Source organism: Pyrgilauda ruficollis, unplaced genomic scaffold (genome assembly GCF_017590135.1).
Source record: "Pyrgilauda ruficollis isolate IOZ18807 unplaced genomic scaffold, ASM1759013v1 scaffold24, whole genome shotgun sequence".
NCBI classification, from domain to species: Eukaryota; Metazoa; Chordata; class Aves; order Passeriformes; family Passeridae; genus Pyrgilauda; species Pyrgilauda ruficollis.
In genome coordinates this window covers 18,281,258-18,305,653 of record NW_024523648.1, presented here as the reverse complement: position 1 = coordinate 18,305,653, position 24,396 = coordinate 18,281,258, and the positions used below count along the sequence as shown (strand labels likewise).

Genomic DNA, 24,396 nt, shown 5'->3' with positions numbered 1-24,396 from the left:
GAGTTTTCCCTCACAGGCTATGCTTCTAGAAGTGAGTGTCACTCAGGGAAAGGAAGCAACAAGGTTTTACTACTGTTAATGCACTTTACTTTTCAGCAATTTTTCCTTCTCACGAGTTTAAAATTATCATTTAGCTTGCATTATGAAAGATGTCCTTGCTAGTTAGTGTTTTCTTGTATTTTAGCAAGTAAGCTAACAAAGGTAGAAAAGTTCTTGTTCTTCAAAGAAGAACGTGTGCACGGAGAACACAGAGGAAAATTACAGCCCTGAGCACAGGTTCTTAAGATGAAGCCCACACAAGTAACTCTTGTTACATACATAGCAGATACAAACATGTAATGCTTTAACGATGCCTAAATTGGATGTACTCTAAACTTAGTAAAGATGATGATTACCAAACCAAGCATATCAGTGAAGGCAGATCATCTGGCAGAGGTAAGAGTTACTCTGCTGTTTCACGTTGCAGAGCTCATTCAGTAATTTTAATATGGAAGCATTTTATACTAATTGCTATTCAAACATGTTGGAACAGTAAGTCCCTCTGCTAAGGACCCTACAATCAGCATTTCTGATGTGACAATTTAACTGAATCATTAAGATTTTCTGCATTTATCATGTTCAGTGGTTGCTCAATAAAGCCCCTGCCTCTCTTCTTATTCTCTGAGTTTCCCCAGTCGAAAGTGCATCTTCAAAAGGATGCTTCACAAATCACAACAGAACCAGAGACACCAGAGTTTCTTACCTTGAAGCAAACTTTGAGGCTCTCAAACTTCATTTTGATATGAAGTGGAACCCCACATCAAACATCAAAGATTTGCACAAACTGAAAAATTAAAAATATTTTCCTTTAATGCTATCAAAATGTGTGATTCAACAGGGACAAAACCTTTTTCTTAGCATAAAACAAACAGAATTTTTCATCTTCATCTTTCTGACTCATACAACAGATTCTAAGAGTAGTATAATAATAAAACAATAAAAAAACCCTCAGTATTTCAGTACTTTCTGATAATGGCAATGTCAAAAACATTCTCCTGAAAAAGTGTGGCTCTAAAAATATTTCACAGCAGAAAACCAGTTTGCCAGACACAGCATCATAAATGCTCTTAATGGATAATTCTTCTAAATTAAGCAGATGTAGAAAACTTGAAGAGAACTGAGATGGATGTGCTTCATTATCCTCTGAACCTATGATCTCTTTGAAAAGACCAGAGGACAGAGCCATAGGATCTGCTACACGGAGCACTCAGGGACATTCCATTGATAGTTTTAGACACAAGAGATAAAATAACAAAAGAATAATGGACAATTTTGTCTGCCTTTTTCTCTTAAGATGTTAGCTTGTCAATCATTATTAAAATAAATAAAAAATTTTAATCTACTGTATATCTTTAATAACTTGCCACTTCCATTTTAACCTAAACTAAATTCAAAGATATTCTTATTGTACAATATAAACATTATAATGATAGCAGTGATAGCTCTCTTTATCTCATACCATGCCTCTCTCCTCTTTGATGAGTCATCTCTCCTCTTACCATGTAGCGAAAAAAACAGATGAGTCTTGAAAAGCTAACACTTGTTGCAATTTTATATAGCAAATACCATTTGGAAAGTGTATTTGTAAAATCACAGCTCCTGTAACTACTATACCAGCTTCCAGACCGTGGATTATATATAGTGGGGCTTAAAACATTTGGGAAGTATCTGGAATTTAGCTTCTAAAAGATGTTTTCTTCAAAAATAAGAGTAAGAGCAAACTTACTATTTTGGCAGTTTTGAATCATGTCCTCTTAAGATTTAATTTCAAACCTATTTTTAATTCTGGTGCTATGCTTAAAATTAATTTCTCTTTATTGAATGATAAATCAAAGGGAATATTATAAAACCATTCTCTGTCTTAGCTCCAATGGGAAAATCCAAAGTAGCTCCATTACGGTCACTAAAAACATTTTTAAAGTGTCAAATCAACATAGTTTCAAGAAGTGACTGAAAAAGATAGTGACTGAAAAAGATATTGAAATATGGCTCAAATTCTTCTCAGCTATGACATATGTTGAGATATACAGAAAACAAATGGCTATTTAAAGTTGCTTAAGAGACTTAAAGTCTATTTTTTTACTCCTTCTAAGATCAGTATGCATGCAAAATTGTGGTGAAACCATAACCATCTAGAGCTATTTACTTCTAACATAAAACTTCTCTATACAATACTGCACATTTTTGTACTCATCTGCACTTTTGCTAGCTGACAGGTGAAAGGGATGTGCAAAAAAAGGCTCCAGCTCCTCATATTGTTTAAGAAGCTTTCTTGATTGTCTCTCAAGCACCTTCCTGGGCTATGCAAACTATAGCAACCATGCTCTAAATTGGGCATGATCACACTCTATAAAGAAACATTCAGATTATTTTGACATAAAACACATTTATTTTACCAAAGGCATTAGCAATGTAATGATATTCCCTCCTTCAAAAACACTTTGTTTGATGTATGACTGATGCCTTCACATGACAAATGCTGGTAATTAAAGTCACGTATGCAAAAACCAGGAGAAGCTGTGCTCCCTCCTCTGTGTGCAGGGAAGCTGAGGGAGGACAGGTCCCTGGGGTGTCAAACAAGGAAGCGTCTTAGATGCCAGTTAGGTAACTATGCTGAAAAGAAAGCAAAAGGAAAGACAAGTGGGTATGTACAAACAAGTGGGACGAGGCTATTGAGGCACATTTTATTTGAAGGACCTGCTGTTGTCTTGGGTTTGACTGATGTGGTCACCTGCACCAAAGTTGGTTACCCATATTTGGCACAAGGGAAAGGATTTGACAGAAGAATGATCACTGCTTAAAAATGCTTTTCAGCAAGGGAAACAACAATGCTCAGTTTGTCCCAGAAGATGCACTAGTAAAATAAGTGTTATTTCCTAAAGGTATAAAACTTACAAAGTGCCCTGCAAACAATTACAGAAAAATTTTTTAATTGATTTACAATTTGTACAGTGGTATATGGAAGAACTCCAGCAACATTAAGTCCTCTAGTATTACTATGATGAGTAAGTACACAGTTCACTTTACAGCTGTGGTGATGGTCAGAGAGGCCAAATGAAAATACTGCTGCCACAAAGAGAGAATAGTTAAGCAAATATTGAAAATCCAAGGGCCTCAATTTTAAGCCCCACTTATGAACCATAGGTTATGCTAGTATGCCTTTGGCAACACCAGGTTTTTTGGTTTTTTTTTTTCGGCAGGGGGTGGTGCAGGGCCTGCTGCATTTACAAGAGGACTACTATACTCATATTATACTCAAAATATTAAAAAAAAAAACATAAGTAAAGAATAACAGGAAAATTTTCATGTTGCTTCAAATGGGAAGATTCAGCCTTAATAACACTGTTTGTTAGCCTGCTGAACTATCTGTTGCAAGTACTTCTTTAATAATGAATGACCCTTGGTCTATTTATTTAGAAAAGCCATGCAAGATACAGGAAACATAAAGATAAAGGTCAGTGTTTAACATGATGAATTCAGGCAGGACTTCAAAGTATATCAGGCTTGTTCTTGATTTTATTTCATATGAAAATTCTTCATATCATTTGCGTCGATGGCTGGGCATAAGTTAAGTGGGTTTTTGTGCCTTTTTTATTAATGTTAGCATTAATTTTGCCAGATTGTTCTTTTTTCGCTGTTATTTAAGCAGGTGAAAGGGAATATAAATGAGCAATGAAAAGAGTTCAACTTCAGGCTTTCTCTCTGGTTTTGTTGCACTATAACCATATATTACCCCTAGCGTCTGCCAGATAAAAAGGTCATGAAAATATATAGCATGTATATAATACCAATCACTCTTTTCTAGCACTTTGATTCCTATCATGTCCTTTACATTTTTTGAAATGCTAATTACACTCAGTCTGCTTATTATACAGAAGTTGCTTTGGGAAAAGAGGATTATTTTGCAGTTACAAATGGTCATTAAAGGACAATTTGTGTGATTCAAAGCTAGGGTTGATATTGTCAATAAACACCATCAACTGGAAACTGTAAAGAACCTTGCAGACAAAGAGTAAACACCTTTGGAAACCCAAGGCAACATCTCACTCCTAATGGATGGGAGTGCACCTACACTTTGTCAGATTTCAGACAATTAACTGGGCCTCTGGTGCAGCCACAGAAGGAGTCTTTTTCATCTGGGGCACGCAGTGCAGCTCTGGCTGAGAGCAGCTGGGGGTTCCAAGCCCTGCTCCTCAGTCGGCGGCAGCTCCCCCCACGGGGGCAAACAGCTCCTGGCAGCAGCAGGAGCAGGCACAGGATTTTTCATCCCCTCCAGCAGAGCGGCAGCCCAGGGCCCTGACAACACGGGTGGGGGGCATTTTTCTTGTTTTTCTCTGACCTTGCTGGGTGCTGCCTCATTTGTAGCCCGTTAATAGTTTCAGGCTCCTCACCCATAATCATAGAAATAAGGCTGCTGTTTCATGGCTGCTTAGACACATACATCATGTACTGGTGCCGTGGTATATGTTCAGTTCAGTGATTTACTTAGATTTTGAGTGAAGAAAGATCAAATCAAATGCACATGGATCTTACTCAAGTTTGTCTTCCTGTAAAAGACTTTAAGTATCCCTTTTGTGTATACGAATCTTTTAAATGAATCTATTTATTTTATTAGCACTGAAGTTGCAGGCTTCACTTACCAACAGGAAAATCTCACATTGGAAAGCAGTAATACTCAGGAAAAAAAAAAAAAAAAAGCATTTTGGATTTGAGGCAGAATTTTTTATTCTGTTTCTTTTATTCTTCTTTCTTACCAAGTCAATACTGATCACAGATGAAAAACACATTTTATTTTTTTAGCTATGCCAGCAAGAACAACTTCTTCCTTTCCAAAATAATGGTAGTTTCAAAAGATTTCCAATAGTGATACAAATCTTCATTAGATCTGAGATCTAGGGCCATAATCTCCTTCTGATTTGACAGATCTGTTGATTTGAGAAGAGTTTCAGCTGACTGAGGATACCTACTGCAAATGTTACAACTAATATATTTCATTTTTCTTTTTGCCATGTATTGTGCCTGTTTATATGCTTGCTGAAGCTAATGCAACACTTAGGAACTCTTGCTTTTAATCTGTGTAGTGTCCCTTTTTCTTTCTTTTTGCTATTTTTCTGTAAATAAAAATTCCAGTTTGGATAACCCATTATAAAATTATACAGCATTTAAACTGAATATCTGCCTTGCTAAAGCACAAATGACATGTAAATTTTTAAAGCAAATAGTTATCTGCATCTGAAAGTAGTCTTGGACAGAAGGTAAAAATTATTATTCATGAAATTATATTTTATCTTTTTCTCTTGTTTCTGGACTTCTAGATGTCTCTCTACATCTATCTGCACATAAGAGTAGAGATAGTACAGACAGTTTCTATTTTGGCTTGACTAGTAACAAACTGAGCACAGAGATTCAGCAAATATTGATGTTTGGTGGATTGGCCTGAATATCCAAGCTGTAGAGATGTGCCAGAAGAGTAATTTAAATACACTGAATTGGAGATTTTTATCTCATTTTTTAAAACAAAGGAACAAAATCTATTTTACACAAACCTCTTAAATGGGAGCTTCTTCTCACACAATCATGACTTGATCTAAAATAGATGCAATATGTAGAACTAAATTGACATTTCACTCTTTAATATTAATAATTATTTTGCTTTCTGTACTGTTCTAAAAGAAATAAAATTGGAAGGAAATTTATTTATTTTAAATTTTCAGCTATCAATCAGTGATTTTTCAATTGAAACCAATTATAATACTACATTTTAAAGCACCAGTACATATGTAATGGAGATACTTAATTCTTACAAAATAGTAAGATTACTACAGAGAATAAAGACAAGGTCTACACAGACACCTTGTCCTGAATAACCATAATTCAAATAGCCTTTTATAGAACATGAATGTCCTTCAAAACTCACATCATTCAAAAGTTAAGACACACTATTTATATAAAATTTTGCTTCTTCCACAAGAACTAATGACTCATTCCCCACTTAATAATTTATGTACACCGAGGAAGTCTTTTCCTATTTTCTGACACGTACATGAATAATCACTGCTCCCAAATAATCCAAACAGATACAGTTTCCAAAAAATGCAATACTTTTGATCAAAAAGTATAACTCTTGAAGCACTTTGAAACCTTTAAACTGGTAGTGTCTGGTAATGCCATTCCTTCCCTCGTTGAAAAGACTTAATGGTGCCTTCCCTCTTTTCAATGCACTTCCTGTTCAGAAGTCTGTTTCAATTCTTCCCTGCAGCTGAGAGCTCAACAGGTCCCTTTCCCCTTTCTAAAATCAGGTGGTCCTCCATTTCTCTGTTGGGACTTTCCAATTAGTATACTAGTTTAAATTTGTTACTCTAACAATTTATTTTGGTTCTACTAAAACACATTTCAAAAGAGTATTCAATGTTCAATTTATTCTCAGTTTTAGAATTTCACCGACAATGGTTTCCCTCTAGCCTCCTAAAATAGCGTGGCTTTCATAGCCTATTACCTGCCCTATAAGGTCTCCCCTGCCTAATACACAATTCCATTTTAATATAGCTGTGCCCACATAAACTTGTTTAAACACTTTTTTAAATTTTGCATCCCATCATTAATGATTAGAAATAAAAGGTTTAAGAATAATCAAAAGTGTAATTATATCAGACTAAATCCAAAACTAACTAGGTGACTGTTTGGATTAAACATGGCATATAATCCCTTAGAATAATAGAAAGAGAGTTCTCTAATTGTGACTAAATTACACAGTTCATTTAACTCACTGCAGAGGTAATTTAGAAGCAGTGTCCTAGACCTCAGTGACATCACATGAAATTAAACAATATTAGACCATCCAATTCATGCATAATTTACCTTTCTGCTGGTGTGACACAGCTCAGAACAACCAGTGCTGAATTGTACCTGCTCAGTACACTGGAGCTGTGTTCCCTTTCCCTTGCATTGCTGTCACAAGGAGCTATAACCAACAAATGGAGAGAGATGGACGTCCCTTTGCCTGGGGCTGATTGTTTTTTCTTATCAAACATGAAGAAATGTATTTTTAAGACAGAGGAAAAAAAGTGAGACAAGCTGTACTCTTCAATTTACTTTCAGCAACTGTACTAGAACAGCAAATTGCCACTATGATCAGTTTTCTGGAAAATAGACTCAATTACTGGCCTTTAAATGGTCTAGAGTTTGGGAACATCATCCCTACTGGAAGCTTCCTTGTACACACGACACAAAATTAAGATTAGCCTCATAAATCCTGCTTGAGCAACATGATGTTCTTTAACACAACCATATTTTCTACCTACTTCCAGTCCAGACCAACTAACCCATCACTCACACAGAGCAGATGGGGTCCTTCTGCAAATGCTGACCATGGTAACCATGGCTTCGTGGCTTGTCATTTTAGTACTGATGACAATTTTTTTAGATTATATAATCAACAGCCTGAAAAGATGTAAGTAACAGGCAAGGCCTAAATATTTCTGTGAAACTATATTTGACCTCGGGTACAAAAGCCAAGGAGATGAGTCACCCCACCTCCACCTTTGATTAAGAGATCCTGATTTGTTCTATTGAACAGATGCTTTTGTAAGTATGAAAGGACTTGATAAATTTAAAAAAAAAAAAAACACCCACTTTAGAACTCAGGTACTAGAAACACAAAAATACTACTACTCAGAAAACAAGTGAATAGAGAACAAAGAAAGTCTATTTTTCTCTAAAGACTATGGAAGAAATGAGAATTCAACTTGATTACTGATTAAAGCAACCAGAAAAATGAGGAGAGGGTAAAAATGTGGGAAGAAAAGCAGAAGGTGGAATTCATGTGATCAAACCATTAACAGGCAGGTTTGGCTCAATGCCTTTTCCCTATTCACAACATATTGCCTGGACTAGAGATACAGCTCAGAAAACAACTGAGCATCTCACTGTATACTTATTAAGATCTGCAATCATCTTTCCACGGTAAGTCCAAACTTACAAGAAGATGATCTTGATGAAAAGGCAAAGTATCTGAAATACAGACCTATAGACTCAGTTCTGTATGTCTTTAAACTAGTTCCACATTATGGCTGTCTCACTTTTTGTTATAAAATCTCAAAATCTTCTGGTATCAGACAAGCACATGAGTGCTGGTATCCATGAGAGCCTTGCATGCACATATTATCGTAATTGCCTCTGAAGAAAAAATAATGCAAAAAAAGTCCCACATGTTGCTTGTACACTCAAGCACTACCAGCCCTTTTAATAAAAAATATTATCTCACAATATGTGTGCTTGGGGAGGGGAGTGTAATGCTAATTTCCTTGTCTTTTTTTTTTTTTTTTTTAATATTCTCAATGCTTTCTCATTAGTTTGGCTTCACTAGCCAAGTCTCGGCAATGACTGTGTCCTCCTTCCCACAACCAAGTCATTCTTTTGTGCCATCTACCTGGATTCCGGAAGATTCCCGGATTTCTGCTCTGTTCTTCAGACACAAAACTCACCAGGCCTGCTCCTTCTGACTTCCTGACAATCACTGCAACAGCTCTGCCTCTTTCCTACTGTGGGCTAACCTTTGCTATGGGGAGCTGCACAGGGAAGCAGCACCTACTCCAGTGATCTTCCCCAGAAGAGGAAACAAGCAAACTAAGAGCATCCCCCACTGAGGTCTTGCATCCTTTAAGACAAAAAGGCACAGATGCTGTGTGGCAAGGCACTCAGCAGGAACGCCGGGCTTTGTGCCTCCAAAGCTGCCAACATCCTCTGGCCTTGGGAACTGCTTAAACTGAGGGGTTGGGATCAGAGAAAACATGATAACTACAGCCAGCTTACGTGCTGGTTTTGTAACATCAAGGCTTACTCTCCAACTGCATAGACTAGAAAGTAGGTTTTTAAACAACGAACTCAAATGACCTTTATTATGAAGCTCAGGAGTAAAATAGGCTTTGTCAAATGTGTGGAGCATTGTAAGCAACACTCATCGCACATTTGAGCACTCTTATTTCCTGGTAAAAAATTGTTCTTGATACCATAATTCCATTTAAAATTATTTTGATAATTTGCAGAAAATGTATTACTATCAATGGACCCTTTATTCGCATAGTGATAGATTGTCAGTCACAGCATGTATGTTTCATGAAGTTACCTTTACTTCCCACAAGGGTGACTTTCTAATTTAATATATGTTACTTTTTTTCAGGAATGCAGCTGACAGAAAATAGCAGCAGAACTGCTTCAGTATCATGCAAAACTAGCCTATAGATAACTTCAGCAACAACAGAAATATAAACAATTACAATTACTACTTGCTTCCTTTTGCAAAGACAATTCTGCAGTCTTCTGATGCAAGTGCAATGACAATGTCTTTTTCCTCTGGAACCAGCAGAATTAGGAGCTAAATCAAAAGTAATCTTGTAAACCCTGCTAACTTGATTTCTTGCTTAAGGGGCATATTCTCTGGGGAATGATTTTACTTAGTTTGGTTATTTTAACTGCTGGCCAACTATATCTATGTGCCTGTAAAAATGGGAGATTGAAATCTGCAAATACAGACCCACTTTCTTTTTGCATAAAGTTTGCTTAAATATTTCAAATTACTTTGAAAAAATAGATTTAAAGAAAATAAGATAGAAAATTATGTACTAAAAAAAGTAAAACTGAAGTAGAAAGAAATTATGCTTGAAAAGTCACGAAAGGAGTTAATGTTAGACATCATTTAAGAGGAAAATGGGACTACTATTTCAGACACATATGTATCATCCTAAAGAGAAAAGGAAATTTGCTTTTACTGTATTATACCTATCAGGATGCCTGTAAATAATATGTTATTTGTGCCTGTACCAGCAATACTTATCACATGTCTATATTGCTTGCTAAATTATAGTTAATAGTTATCACACAAGCAAAAACATGCCACAAGACAATAGGGTACAATGCCACATAAATTTAAAAATTAGATATTTCTCAGTGTGTACTCCAAAATATAATTGCATCAATAATTATTGTCTCTGTTTATAAAACAATTACAGCACCTGCTTAACTACAGCACTGCATGCAGAAATTCCCTGTAACTATTTTATTCCTTTCTAACTGACAGCATATTCAGGACCCAAACCAGCTAACCCATATTCCCAGCTTTAGAATTACACTGCACTCTACAAACTGACATTTACAAATCCCATGTACCATTGCAAAGTTTTGATTTTTGGCAAGACTACGGATACGTTTTGGGACTCAAGGGCTCTGACCTTAGAGGAACCAGATTGGTTTTCTTTTCCTTTTGTCCAAGTGGATGTTCATTTCTGAAATAGTATCCAGAGACTATTTAACAAGAGCACAATGAAACAGATTTCACATTTTGGCAACATTACTAATGCTGAAAAAGGACTTAATGATAGGACTTAATTTGTCTTCACCTACACACTTCCTCTCCCCTTAACATGAGCTACAAATTTCCCTCCTGTCTCAGAAATTACTGATGGCAGACACAGTACCAATCCTTTCTCCTGAGAAAGCACTTCTCTTCTGCCTCATTCAAATTGCTCTGTGCAAAAATTCCAATGTGATTTAAACATCTTTGCAGTCAGGGAAGTACTTCTTAAAGTGGTCAAGTTAAATAGTTTACTTCACCCTGCTTCCTAATTAAAACAATTACTTAAAATACACATCTCCAACAAATTCTCACTGATACTTATTTCACTTGTTCTAATCATTGCTATGCAGCATTAGTAATATTCATTTTTAAGAGATTTCCAAGAGATACCAAGGAAAGAAAACCTTTTTCACAGAATTCCTGAATATATTTCCATACATTCACTTGTCATTAGACATAACCTAGTCTTTTCTTCCTAGAGGACTTTGTGCACCTAACAGATTTTAGCTAAGCTATCACTACTACAGATGCAGATTATATCAGCTCAAGAGGGTTTCTGTTAAGATGACATATTATGTACTGCCTCCATGGACAAATACAAATGGCATAAATAAGCATTATACTTATATTTGGATGGGGCTATTTTCTCTGCTTTCTCAAAGTACTATTCACTGTTGCCAATGGAAAACCAGCAAAACAAAATTGTTAACCAGTGTTAACAGAACAAATGGCACACTACTGAAATTGAAGCTGTGAAAGATTGTGGAACTTTTGGTAATTTCAGGTTTGTGTGAGGCTGATTCAGGGCTTCCTTTTCACTCCACATTTTCCATTAATGTCACATGTCCAGAGTCCAGAGACTGAGTGTCAAGGGTGCCAAACTAGGCACATTTTTGGCTTTGCTGAATGCAGCAGGCTTTCCCTTGCTCCTCTTAAACATCCTCACACTTCAAAGCTGCAATCCTGTTCCACTTGAAACAGTGGCAAAACCTTACACACAAGGAGATTAGTAAGATGGAACAAAGGTAGGGAAGTATTTTCTTTATGAAACAACATAGTAGGAAAAGGTAGCAAAAAATTTCTATCACTGATCAACAAGGCCCAGAGCTAATTCTCTGGAAATAGGAGTCTGGGAGGAAGCATGCATTTGGGAAACAAGACCATTTAATTCAAGCTGCACATTTTATGTGGACAAACCTCAAAGATGAATGTTCCTAGCAATTTTCCATCTCACAACAAGTGAACAGCTATTGAGGTATTTTTTTTCCATCATTGCAGGACTTCTATACCTACCTCTTTTGCAAATGTCTGTGAAAATAATCTTTTCATATTTTAAGGGAAAAGAAATTTATGATGATTGTTTTGCACATAGATTACTTTAAAAGACTTTTTAAATGGGTTTTCAGTATATTTCAGTTTCCTAGGACGATTTTGCAAAATTGCTTCAGACTTTTTTTTTTACTTTATTTCCTTCGTTATACTAAAGCTCCCAATGGCAATTGCCATTGAATCAAAAAGTAAGCATATGAATAAAATTTTTTGTTATGTTGTTTGGTTAGGAAGAAGCAATAACCTTTAAGTTAGTATTTGTTATTCTGTTTAAAGTAACTTCACATTTTGAAAAGCTTTTCATTCCAACAGTAATTTAATAAAGGTCTGATATTAACACATTCCTTAAAATTAAAATGGAGAGCACAATCATCTTGGAACCTGGCTGCCCAGGTAAGTTGTGGCTGCCCCACTCCTGCAAGTGTTCAAGGTCAGGCTTGATGGGGTCCTGGGCAACAGGATCTAGTGGGTAGCATCCCTGCCCATAGCCGGGAGAATGGAACCAGATAATCTTTAAGATCCCTTCCAATCCAAACAATTCAATCACTCTTACAGAATTGTTCTTATTTAATTCTACTGTTAAAGATAGTGGAAAGAGTTTTTCCTTTCTTTCTGAGGAGCATTCATCTTATTTGATCCCAGCCCACCACAGCTTGTTCATTCTGCACTTCCCAATGGCAAAGCTGTCACAATCCTGATTTTCTGTAAGATACAAAAGTTCTGTCAAGTTTTAAGCAGCTTAAGATCACCCTCAGTAACCATCCCAGTCACGAGGCCAAGCCAGGCAAACAAACTGAAACAGAAGGTGAAGGGTTGCAGGCAGCACTCAAATATCCACTTTGGTTTTCTGTAAAGCATAAAAACCATCACTCATTAGTCACTTAATTATGTCAATACTTGGCAATGACTGTGTGTCCAGTCTTATGGCTCCACTTAGTCAATCTCTTCTACTCATGATTCTAAAAATCATGAACAAAAAATATCCACTCCCAAAAGATTATGAACATTTTAATGCAAATCAGTCACTCTGAAAAAATTACAAATGCAAGAGACTGGTGGTATAACTTCAGACAAACTATTCATTTGGGAATATAGGTTTATTAACCTTTTTTTCCTCAAAATTCTGCTTTGCAAAGTGAAACTCTAAACATGGCAAGTGCCTGCTCCAATCTGCCAATCTGAGAGGGCACAGGAGAGGGAGCGATCCAGCTTTTGTCCTCGACGAACTGACAGCAAGCTTTTCATCAAAGCATTTCACTAAGAGTGGAACCTCATCAAGGCAGTGAGCTTCCAGTTTTAACACTGAAGACTTGGTTTGCAAGTAACAAGAGACTCATTTGGCACAAAGAAATCAGCAATGAATCTATCATTAAATCACACTTTAGGACAATGCAAGGAAAGAGAGATGAAGAAATGGACAGAACAAGAAAGTAGGAACCTGTCATCAACCCAGCATGAGAGACACTGAAGTTAAAAACAAGGTCTTATAAAATCCAAGACTTGGGATTTGGGAATCCCAGATTCTTCAAAATGGTTCATTTACTCTCAAAAATCTCTCAAAAACAGAAATTCAAAAATCCTTTTATTTACCTATAATGCAATATTACTTTGCTCCAAAGGCACCAGATGATTGAAGTGTTATGCTTTCTTGTGGAACCAAGTAGTAGAGCTTTCTATTTCATTTTGTGCTTCAGGTTGGTAATCTCCAGTACTGAAGTGGATAAACCAATCAAGCAATTTCACATGCAGCACTGAGAAGTCATCAGGTGTTAACAACTCATTACTCAACTGGAAAAGACAACTACTGACAGATGAAACTCCTGTTATTAGTCCCCTGAGTCATCCAATTCTCACTGTACTCCTCATTTTTTGCTGCCTGCCTCTGTATAACAAGCAATACTGTTGCAGGTAGCCCCCGTGACTCATTCCTTGGGCTCACCCACCTGCGATTTGCGAGAATGATGAGCGATTATAACACTGCTTTCCTCTGGAGTCTCTTACTACATCTGTCCAGGCTACTGAGACTGCCATTCTGTTTTAACTTGGATTTTTTTATGTTTAAACACATCAATTCTTTAATTTTTTATGAAGCAAACTGCTACTGGTAATTAATTGTTATATTAACACATTTGCTAATCAAAATGCAATATCTCATTATTTTCATTATTTCCCAGGTAAAAGGGAAATAAGCATTTTCTGAGATCAAGAAAAGTATTTAACAAAAAATGGATGTAATAATTGCAAACATTTAACAAAAAAATTGATGTAATAACTGCAATAATCTTTCTAACAAATGGGAAAACACAATATTTATATGGAAAAGATACTATATCAGCTTCAGCTACAAGAATGAGAAAAAAACTAAAGACTTCACGTGGGTCATATTTTCCAGTGAAAAGTAAACTAATGTTTTCATTTCCTCTTTAACACAGGAGATGCTAAAAACACACCTTTCTACTGATCTCCTTCTCCTATTTTTGTCAGTTCAAGCTGTGACTACATTCCAAGATCAATGAGCCCTGCATCAGAAACACCCAGTAATAACAAGTATGAGCATGTTTTTCTTGTAAAGGCTTTATTCTCCCTCTGTGTGTATTCTTTAACTGAACTTACATTTCTCAATAATTCTCCCTGCTCCTTAATAAAAATTCTCATGTTCCACACTCAAGCTTACACACCACTCAACTGGCACATTCTCCACAGGTTTCATCAGCAAGCCCACCCAAGTGTTGCACACTTTAAAGTTCTATGAAGAATCACACTGATATTCCTTAATGACCATAAGCATCACTACATCTTCTTAATGAAATATTCATGTTCTGATTAGCTTATGAAGCTTCCAGCACTAGGACTGGGTAAACCACCCACACCACCTCACAAAGACTTCCAAAACAAACCCTCAGCTATTGATTTGTCAGTAAACTCTGAATGATTCTTTCTGCTTCGAAGCGAACAGCAAATCTTTGGCATTTTCTTGTATCCCTCCTTAGCAAAAATAAAAATTATATTTTACAGCTCCTTCTAATCTCTATGATTCATATGTCAGAGTCCCTAAATTCATCATTTCAAGCAAGTTTTTTTTTATCCATTTCCAGGTCTAAAGGTGAACCATGGACCAGGAAAATCACGTCCTCTTTATTCTTAATATTCTAATCCATGTTAATAAAGAATGCACATGACAACCTTCATGCAATCATTATTGCTGGCCAGCAAGAAGTCTATATACATTATCTTATTCACTCCTCCAAAACATTTCAAAAGCATGAAGACAAAAACAGTACATCCTTCCTTTGTTCATCAAAATGCAGATAGAAGGTGCAAAATCTCCTGTCTACTTTTTCCCTTTGAGCCTTAAAAGTTTCAAATTTTTATTTGCTTTCTATGAATGTATAGAATATATGCAACATAAAGCAGAATTATTCCTCATCTTTTCAAAATTTCACAAAGTGGACTAATCTTTAATTTAGGATTATATTTTTTCTGAAGAAGAAAAATCTTTATAGTGTACAGGGAAATATCTGTATTTCAAATGTTTCTCTCTGTTGATATTTTACTTGTGAAAACATTTCAGGAATGACTCAGTGAAGGAGATAGTATGGTTACATCATCCTATTTATTACAATCACAACATTCCGTGAAATTCAAATACCACTCCTCAGGCTGATTTTGCTAATGCAGTCATCTTTAGAGATGGCCAGTAATTCAACAATAAAAATTTGCTCTTTCAACTAGTTTCTGATTTGCTGGTTTTAGAAGCAATACTATTATCACATAAGACCCTATTCCTACAGACAATTTATGGACATCCTTAGCTTTTACATGTTGTTTAAAGGACTTGTAGTCTTTACTAAGTGCCTGAAGGAACATGATTTCACTGTGGTAGTTTCTTTTTTGCTTCTCCCAAGGAAAGGAAGGAAAGGAAAACCAACTACCAAACAGTTGCAAAGCTCCAGTATTTATGGGGCATAATCCAGGACAGAGGGTGTGTACAAGATATCTTTTGCATAGACACACACAACACACATACACACATATATATATATATTAAAAATATATGAGCATATAAGTATATATCTATATATATATATACTTAGAGAGCATCTACTTTGATGCTTTTGAGGGTATTAAAAGTACTATAAGTTTTTTGTTAAATATATTTGCATTATTGTTGTCATGACCCTTAGACCATATTCCCATGTCTCCTAGAAATCAACAGCTTAGAGTTAAGCTGATATTTGTTTGCTACATATACAAACTCCTAGCACATTAAATGATGTTAGTGACTTAGGACATAGAGTTGAAGCTTTCATATTCCATTCAGGACGGAGAACTGACAGGAAAGTAGAATAATTGAACTGAAATGACAATTATGCTGCTCTGGTGGGAGTTTCAGTCATGTGCAGCAAAAATTACTGGTACTCCCTGGTATTTGAGAGAGAAAATCAGAAAAGAGAAAAAAAATGAACTGTCCTGTGATTTTTATTTCCCCCTGAAGCTAATAAAGTTAACACATTGATAGAAAAGTTGGTATATAAGTAACGGCTATGTATAACTGTATATATATTCTAACTCAACCTTTAAAAGTATGATGCCTATTCCAGTTGAAAAAAAAAATACATTTTGGTCAGTCTGGTCAGTCTACTTTGAAATCTATTATACACAAATTAAGGCAGAGATTAACAATGAATTCTTGATGAATTCTTCAGTTAGATGCCATGCTGCACTAACTCATGGCAAAATAAAGGTCCATGCTCCAGAGGCTATTGTTTATGTAAGTTTCTAAAATCTAAAATTAATTTTCTAAAATCAGGAAGCAATTTCATTCACTCTTAAGACTCTATCCTTTTTTATGACAGGATTATTCACTATAAAAAAATTTCAAAGGTTGAAAATTAAACTATAGAATTTTTCTTGATGTTCTGGACCACAGAAACTTGTATAGCAATTTCTGCATTAGGATACCCTCTTACAAATTATGGAAAAATTGGATTCAACAATGACATCTATTTCAAAGGAACTCAATACTCACTGGAGTATATAGCCACATACACAAATGCATAAATTGTCATAAATCTAGGTAAATAGCAGAGTAATTATATGCTAATTAATTAATAAATAGACTGATATTTGTGTCTATGACTGTGCTGACCTGACCAGCTATAGAGTTTACAGCTGTCTTGCAAATCACCACAAAGATCTCAGCCTTAGTTTCACAAGCTCAGGCACTGGGCTACAGAAGCAGGTCATGAACATTGTAATAAATGTCACAGCCCCATCAGCACCATTTGCAGAGTGTTGTTGAGGACTCTCCGTGTGTGGAGACACGAGGCTTGACTCTATGGTGATGATTTTTCTTTTGTTCTGCTGCTATGAAATTTCTTATCTTCATGTACTGGCCAATACACTAAATTCATACTTGCTATGGAAGCTGGCTGAAAACCAGACCTGACCTGCCATAAAAATATTGCCAGTTTGAAATAATTAACTTTTTGTAGTAAATTAAGTATTCCCGTCACATAATTTTCAGGACAAAAATATCTATTTGTAAGCCAAGTCCAATCTGAGAGAAAAATCAAAGTCTTCTATAATTAAACTATTCAAAGGATAAATAATGTCTCCTCCAGACCAGATGACTGTGAATTCTCAACAGTACTTATTTAAAAGTGTTTCCCACTAGAGTATCCCCTCACATAAAACTTTAAAATAGTATGAAATTCACTTTGACTCTTACCAGAAAAGACACTGGGAATCTTGGAAAGAAAACTTTTCACTGTCCGAATAGGAATCCCATTTTTCTCATCTTGCATGCGGGCTATGACATCTTCCATCTAAATAGAGAAATAAAAAACAAATTTAAAAATAAAAAGAATAAATAAATCCATAATTGTTTCCTAAAGTAAATCTCCAAGAAATCCTAGATAAATCTCTCAGACTGACAGGTCCCCTCTTTCTATTTTTCTTTAATTTATATTCTATCATTTCATTGAACAGGCTAAAACTGCAAGTAATTTATTCATGACAAACAGCAGAAAACATGTATTCAAGGACACTTGAGAAAGAAACAGCAATGCAGAACAACTTAGTTAAAGTTAGATTTAGTTAAAGTACCTAAAAAAACTAGTCAAAAACCATTGTTGGATATTAAACTTCATGTTTTAATTGTTTTAATGGTATTGTACCACACATAAAAGCAAAATAGACACATACTGGCTTTTAGGGGACTGATAGAGTTCTCAAATACAATTTTCAAAACAAAATAGAGCTTTTAAGTTCAAAGCTAAAATTCCTTCTTTTGTTTTGAGAAGGGGAAAAAAAATAAAACATGTTGTAATTCCTGGAGACAGCAGAGCCAAAAACCTAAGGTTTCTTTGTAGGTAATAAGGGAGTAGGTAAAAAAAAAAAAAATAATTTTCTGATTTTTTTATGTATCTATTTTTACATTGGCTCAGTTTTCCAGATCAATTTTTAGATTTTAGAAATTGTATATTTTAGAAATTGTGCCCAACTCAAAGGCTTACTTTTCTATGAACTATGACTAGAAAACTCTTTCACTGGAAAACGAAGAATATTTAAGTAGAGTCACTGGCTTACAAGGCCAGTGTTTCTTTTTCCTATTTCAGAATTTAAGTTTACAGATTTGATAATTTCTTTCTTTCTTCTTTGAATATCTAGCTTCACAAAATGTTCAATGTAACTATGATGAAATAAATTACAATTCTTTCTTTTTTCTTATATCACCAACATGCACCATGTGAACAACTCTGTGTTACAGGGCCTTTTATACTCTATTATTCAAAGTTTAAAAAATTTTTCTATGTCACTTCTTTAGCCCTAATAGATTCCCAAAAACTTCATTAAAAGTTTGTGGCTGGGCTGTGCTGTGGAAACAGAGTAACAGACAAAATTCTGTCATACCCCTTTTTCCCCTAAAGTCAGATGTCCCACATTATCAAATAGCAAACCAGCATTGGGCACAGGTGTGCTTAAATTGGCCCAGTAAGGGAGTTATACAGAGCCAGGAAAGCAAACAGCATTTGGGGTCACCAGGGGTGTACTTGGGATAAAGAACAAAAATCCATACCCAAAAGAAAAAAAGAAAACAAAATAATTTAGCTTGACTGCTCATAAAAAAGCTATTTATACATAGAGTGTCTGGAGGTTCCCATGTTCCATGTTTTTATAGATCACATATTAACAACCTAAGGAATACAAATCCAGTGTCATTGTCCAAACTAAAAAAGTAAACGCAAGAAGTAAATATTATTAGCAAGGTGTGAAAATGGAGTCTATTGTTCAGAATTAAACAATGTCTAAAATCTAACAGAAGAAAAGAACCAATTTTCATCTGACATGGAATTTAATTATTTAAATAGAAAAGGCTATTAATAGAAAATTGTCAAGCATATCTATGCTTGTCAGCCATTGCCTGTGAAATGGCATCTGTCCCTACATTTTTTATCCACATGGTAACTGAAGGTTTGTATCAATTCCTTCCAAATTCTGTTGGTAAGCTGCCTTATTTTGCCCTTAAGTGAACAGGAATTCACTCAAATTCAAGTAAACATTTTTGCTGATCATATTTGGTGATAAATTACAGACATGCATAATAAGCTTGTGAGAATATTGCTAGAACCACGGAGTGAATAATACACATTACTCTAGGACAAAGTACAGAAAACAATTTGTATATAAGGCAACACACTAAAGGCATATTTGCAATATAATAAGGATTGCTACAAGCACAGCCACACTTCTCAAACATAGCATTACAGGTAGAGAGATGCAGTTACTGCTTGCTCAAGAACACATGAGTGCAAATGTTAAATTCCCAGTGCTGTCAGTAGTCAGTCTTTTGAGAGTACGTGGAAGAATTTGGTAACTGACATTTACATATGCTTTCCTAAACTTTCATCACAGACAGGATTGAATCTAAACAGCATAAAATCTCACTCTGAGAGAGACTGAAGCTCTGGGAGAGTCCTCTGGTTTTGATTAGCAAAGTGAACTCTAGGGTGTCTGCACTGCAAAATTACACCTTCCCCTTTATATCAAGCTGATATTGACGTTCTGTGTTGGGCATGAATTCTGTCTGTGCAAAAGGCAGCTCATTCTGTAGACAGCATTACTGGGAACTGCCTGGATAACTCAGTGAACAAAAATTACCTCCTAAGTGAGCAGGAACATTCTGAACACACAACACAACAGCAGTCCACTAATTAGATACAGTTGACCTCTTGCATGGAAATCTAAGTTACTTGTGGTTATCTTAAATCTTAAACATAAGAACTCTAGAAAATGAAGGGAAGTTTAAAAGAAAAAAGTTTAATTTAAAGATTCAAACCTATCCAATCTAATATATGCATGAGCACAGTTTAACTTTCAAAATATGCAGTTGCTGTTTCTGTTACAGCTGCTTTAAATTCAGCAAATATATAACCTCTTCCACCGAAAACCATCAAACTTCATTATATTTTGGAAGCAACAGTCAAGGCACTCCTCTGTCATTCATCAACAATAACCTAAGACAACGAAAAGGGCAGAATATTTTAATTGGAATGATGAAAGAAAATCTTAATCTAATTTTGCTCAAGGAGCCTAATCTGGGAAACACATGCTGCTGCCTGATATAATAATTTCCCTTCCTGATGTATCATTGTTTGTTTCTGAGTTACCTGACCCAATGCTCAAAAATGAAATAGAAACTTCTTCATTTCACCTCAGAAGAATTTTTTGTATTCATATGCTGTTACCTGGCTAAACCTGTCTGGCCCTTGTCTTGTCTTTTTAATCCTAAACATTCTCAAGTAATTCAAACAAACCCACAAATAATTTGTCTCCTGATCACTCTGCAAATGAAGGATATTCTCAATATGCTTGAGAAGAGGAAGGTGTATAAGCATATCTTGAGTTTTCAGTCATCATTATACATCATTAACTGAGAAAGTATAGCTAGAAAGACGTTTCAGTGCAGCACAGATCCTACAGAAAGCTTTCTAAATAAACCTCTTCTTCAAAAAATGTGCCATTTTTTTTTACCAGTGGGGTAATTCCAACCCTAACAAAAACTCACTAAACTTCTGATGCATAGACAAATCAGAACAAACTTACAATATTAATATTTAAAACTTCACTTGTCTCCTTGTGAAGATAATTTGCAGCCTTCATCTTGACACGTAAAGACTGTGAAATCTATTTCAAAGCCTGACTCTATGACAACAGTGACAATGCATCTTCTTTAAAGCAAAAAGAAGGCAGATAACAATATCCTGTTACAGAAGGGCTACAGGATACAGGAGCTATTGAACAATGACAACTGAGTTTGCTCTGAACACACTGGGAGCTAGGCATGCCCAACTTACCCCAGGAGCAGAACCAGAGGAGGTCTTGACAACACCATCAGGGACAGTATCCTTTAGCTACTTATAGCTAGGTGAAAGGAATACAGCTCCTAAGAGCAGAATTTTTATGGTTCCTCAGTGCCACTCGGCCATGTGGTTTGTGGGGGAAGCCCTGATCTTTAAACTTCCAAATCTAAATAATAATTTCATTGCTGCTCATCTGCACATCTTGCAAAAATTATCAACTTGAACTACACTTCAGCATCACTGAGTCTTAAGAACTGGTTTTGGTTTGGGTTTTCTTTTTTTTATTAATTCAAACACAACAAAAGTGAAAAACAAAATGCTTGTTAGTGCAGGAAAAGAGTTTTTTTCATCCACTAAAATTGAGCCTAAATCAACTCCATCCATAAGGATGATCACTAGACACAAGAATACTAGAAAAAGTAATTTATCTGGAAATACGCTAGTTCAAGAGATACACAGTAAAAACTTGAAGCCTTGGCCTACTTACACATACACAAATGTGTTAATTTGAGTTATGTCCCTTAAAAATAAATACTGTGCCAGGGAATTAAGATTATACTCAGGAATACCAAAATGAAATAAGCATAATTTTATACTCAGTTATCATACATTAGAACGGAGATTGCTCTTACATTGAGTGTACTGGGGTCCACCCACACTACAGCTTTCTTCATTTTGCTAAAATCTTTCTCCTTTTACACAAATGCAGGGGTGGAATAGCCCAGTGGAACTAGCTACAAACCTGATCCAAACTTGTTAAAAAGTATAAAGAGTCACAGCATATTTCTTACAATATGCAACATGTTTCCTTAGACATTTTCTCCCCTGTCTACTTTAACACTTCACAGGGTGCAAGGTCATCAGTGCAGTTGGCCAGAAGGTTGCAGGAAATTTTCCTCAGCCTGTCCCCTGTGCAGAGATGTACTCCAAGCAACATGGGCTGAACAAAACTTGCAGGGTAGGAGACAGATACAAGGTTCCTTACAAAGTAAGGGCCACTTTTCTTCTGACTCCTTTGCTGACAACCACAGGTACAGGCAAACTGATTGCCAGATCAAATCAGTAAGAAATAACCTTGAAGGTGGAAAAAGGTTAATGGGAGACCTCCAGTTTACCCAGTGTATGAAGGAAAGTCACCAAAGTAAAATAAACAATCTCAGTTTAAGAATGCTGACAACTCTTTTTCTAAATCAAATGTGTAGAAACAAGATAGTTTAGTATCCTCATGTCAAAGATTTTAGCATTTTCCATTTAATGCCGAATTGGGTTATTTCAACTCTTTATTCCTACTTGGTATGTAAACCAAGTTTAAAACATTCAGAAGTTCAGAAAAGTACCTTTAGATTTTTGACTAAAATACAGTGCTGCAAGATGGCTTGAAACATGCAAGATTAACCAAACTGCTAATGACATGAAGTCACAGACCTTGCTGATATAAAAGCAGTCAGTCACGAGTTTTCTAAGACAGCAGTGTTGCATCTCTGGTCTACCAACACAGGAAACAGCCCTAGGTACTCTCTGATGAACATTAAATTATAGAATAACTTAATTAAAAGAATACAAGAATGACTGGTCTCATTCTTTTTAGAGCCTCTATTTGCTGAAATAATTATTTGACATCATAAAATTAAATGACAAACCAACACAAAAGTTTCCAACCGTATTAAATAGATGCATTGGAGATAGTTTCAAGAACCTACATGTACCTATAATGCTGGCACTTCTGCCTCATGTTTCTTTCCTTCTGTATATGAAGATGCTGGTGTGAGCAAATAGTCCACACTCTGTCCCTAAACAGAATATCTGTGGAGAGGAGATGATGTTCTGGCTTCACAAGTAGCACAAAAATCTGTGTTGAATCATTATCTTAGGGCTTAATTTGTAGTTGTCCACGTGAATTTCTAGTTAAGATTCAAATCTATTTTCCCTAATTATCCATACTGTTTCAGATTCAACATACAGGTAATGTTTCAGACTGGTAAAACAGGAGTGGTACTACATATATAAGCCTCTGCTTACATTAAATGAGCACAGGGCAAACCTTTGTCATTTATTAAGAATAATTAAGGCTATTTTGAATTTATTAGAAAATTGATGCCAATTTTTTGCAATTATTTTTGAGACATAATTAAATGAGCAGTCCCACTGGGCTTCTCCTTACTATCAACCTATATGTTCATCACTGAACTTACAAAAATAAGATGGGTTCTGCACACTTTGCTGATTTAAAAGTGTGGGTTTGAATGATTATTTTAAGCATGATCTTGTCTTATTCATGTAACTAAAATGCTGACTCATCAAAACCAGCATTTCATTTAAAAGGTTCTTGCAGTTTAATACAAACCATACAAGGAGTTCTTATGCTTTCCAAATACCTATTATAATACTTTTTGAAAGAAGGACAACTTGAAAGCATACTTTGAGCTCCTGTCATTAACCTGCAATCATGTGGCCTGTTTGGAAGCTAAAGCTGTGAGTGATCCCTAGGTAAAGTTTGAATAAAGGGTAATCCCATCACAAGAAACTGTACAATATGGAATGGAAAATCCTGAAGGTACCATACAGTACATTCTGTAGGTAGCAACTTATGCCAATAATTAACTATCTTTTCTCCTAAGGACTGCTAGTCTTGAGCTCATAGTTTGATGCACCACTCTTTTTCTTGACTTCATACACTGGGTAAACAGAACTGTCTATTTCCTCCATCATTCTGCAGTTATTTATCACTATTCTTTCTTTGGATAAATTGATCTGAAAAAAAAAAGTTATTTTTCATGCTAATTCAGAAAAATACAGAAAAATAGTGCGAGTTTGCTTGTATGACTGCAATTTTTTTGACAACTCAGTATGTCAGAACACTGCCAACAAACCTATAACACTGCAAGGGCTTTTACTCTTTTGAATTAAATTTTTATCTCACCTAAGAATCCTACATCTGGATATATAAAACATACACCCAGTTCACTGAATGTATATCAATGCTCTATAGCTGGACTGCAAAGAGCAGACTGAAGTAGTTGCTAAAAACAATTCAACTGGCATTACAGAAAGATCATATAACTTTGGAGGAATACATCACACTGATTCAGCTTTGAAATCAAGAAAAGGTTATAGAAAATGCTCTACTAAGTCTGTGAAAAATCAGGCAGCTGGAAATTCCAGCTCCCTAGCCCTTGTGAAAACGCAACTTCAAGCAACAAAAAGATCTCTTAAGCAAGAAAAAAGCTGGTTTTTAATTTAACCACTTGCAAAATAATTCAGATATTTTAAATTTTTTCATAGTACTAATACTTCATAATTTACTTTTACTCT

General features: G+C 35.5%; 1 protein-coding gene across 1 annotated transcript in view; it reads right to left on the bottom strand.

The window, feature by feature from the left end:
• RGS7 (regulator of G protein signaling 7) overlaps nucleotides 1-24,396 on the bottom strand; it is a 204,666-nt gene that overhangs the window by 87,937 nt on the left and 92,333 nt on the right. The window contains exon 3 of the mRNA XM_041469997.1: nucleotides 17,451-17,547. Coding sequence (XP_041325931.1) covers nucleotides 17,451-17,547 — 97 coding nt within the window. The remainder of the gene's footprint in view (nucleotides 1-17,450; nucleotides 17,548-24,396) is intronic.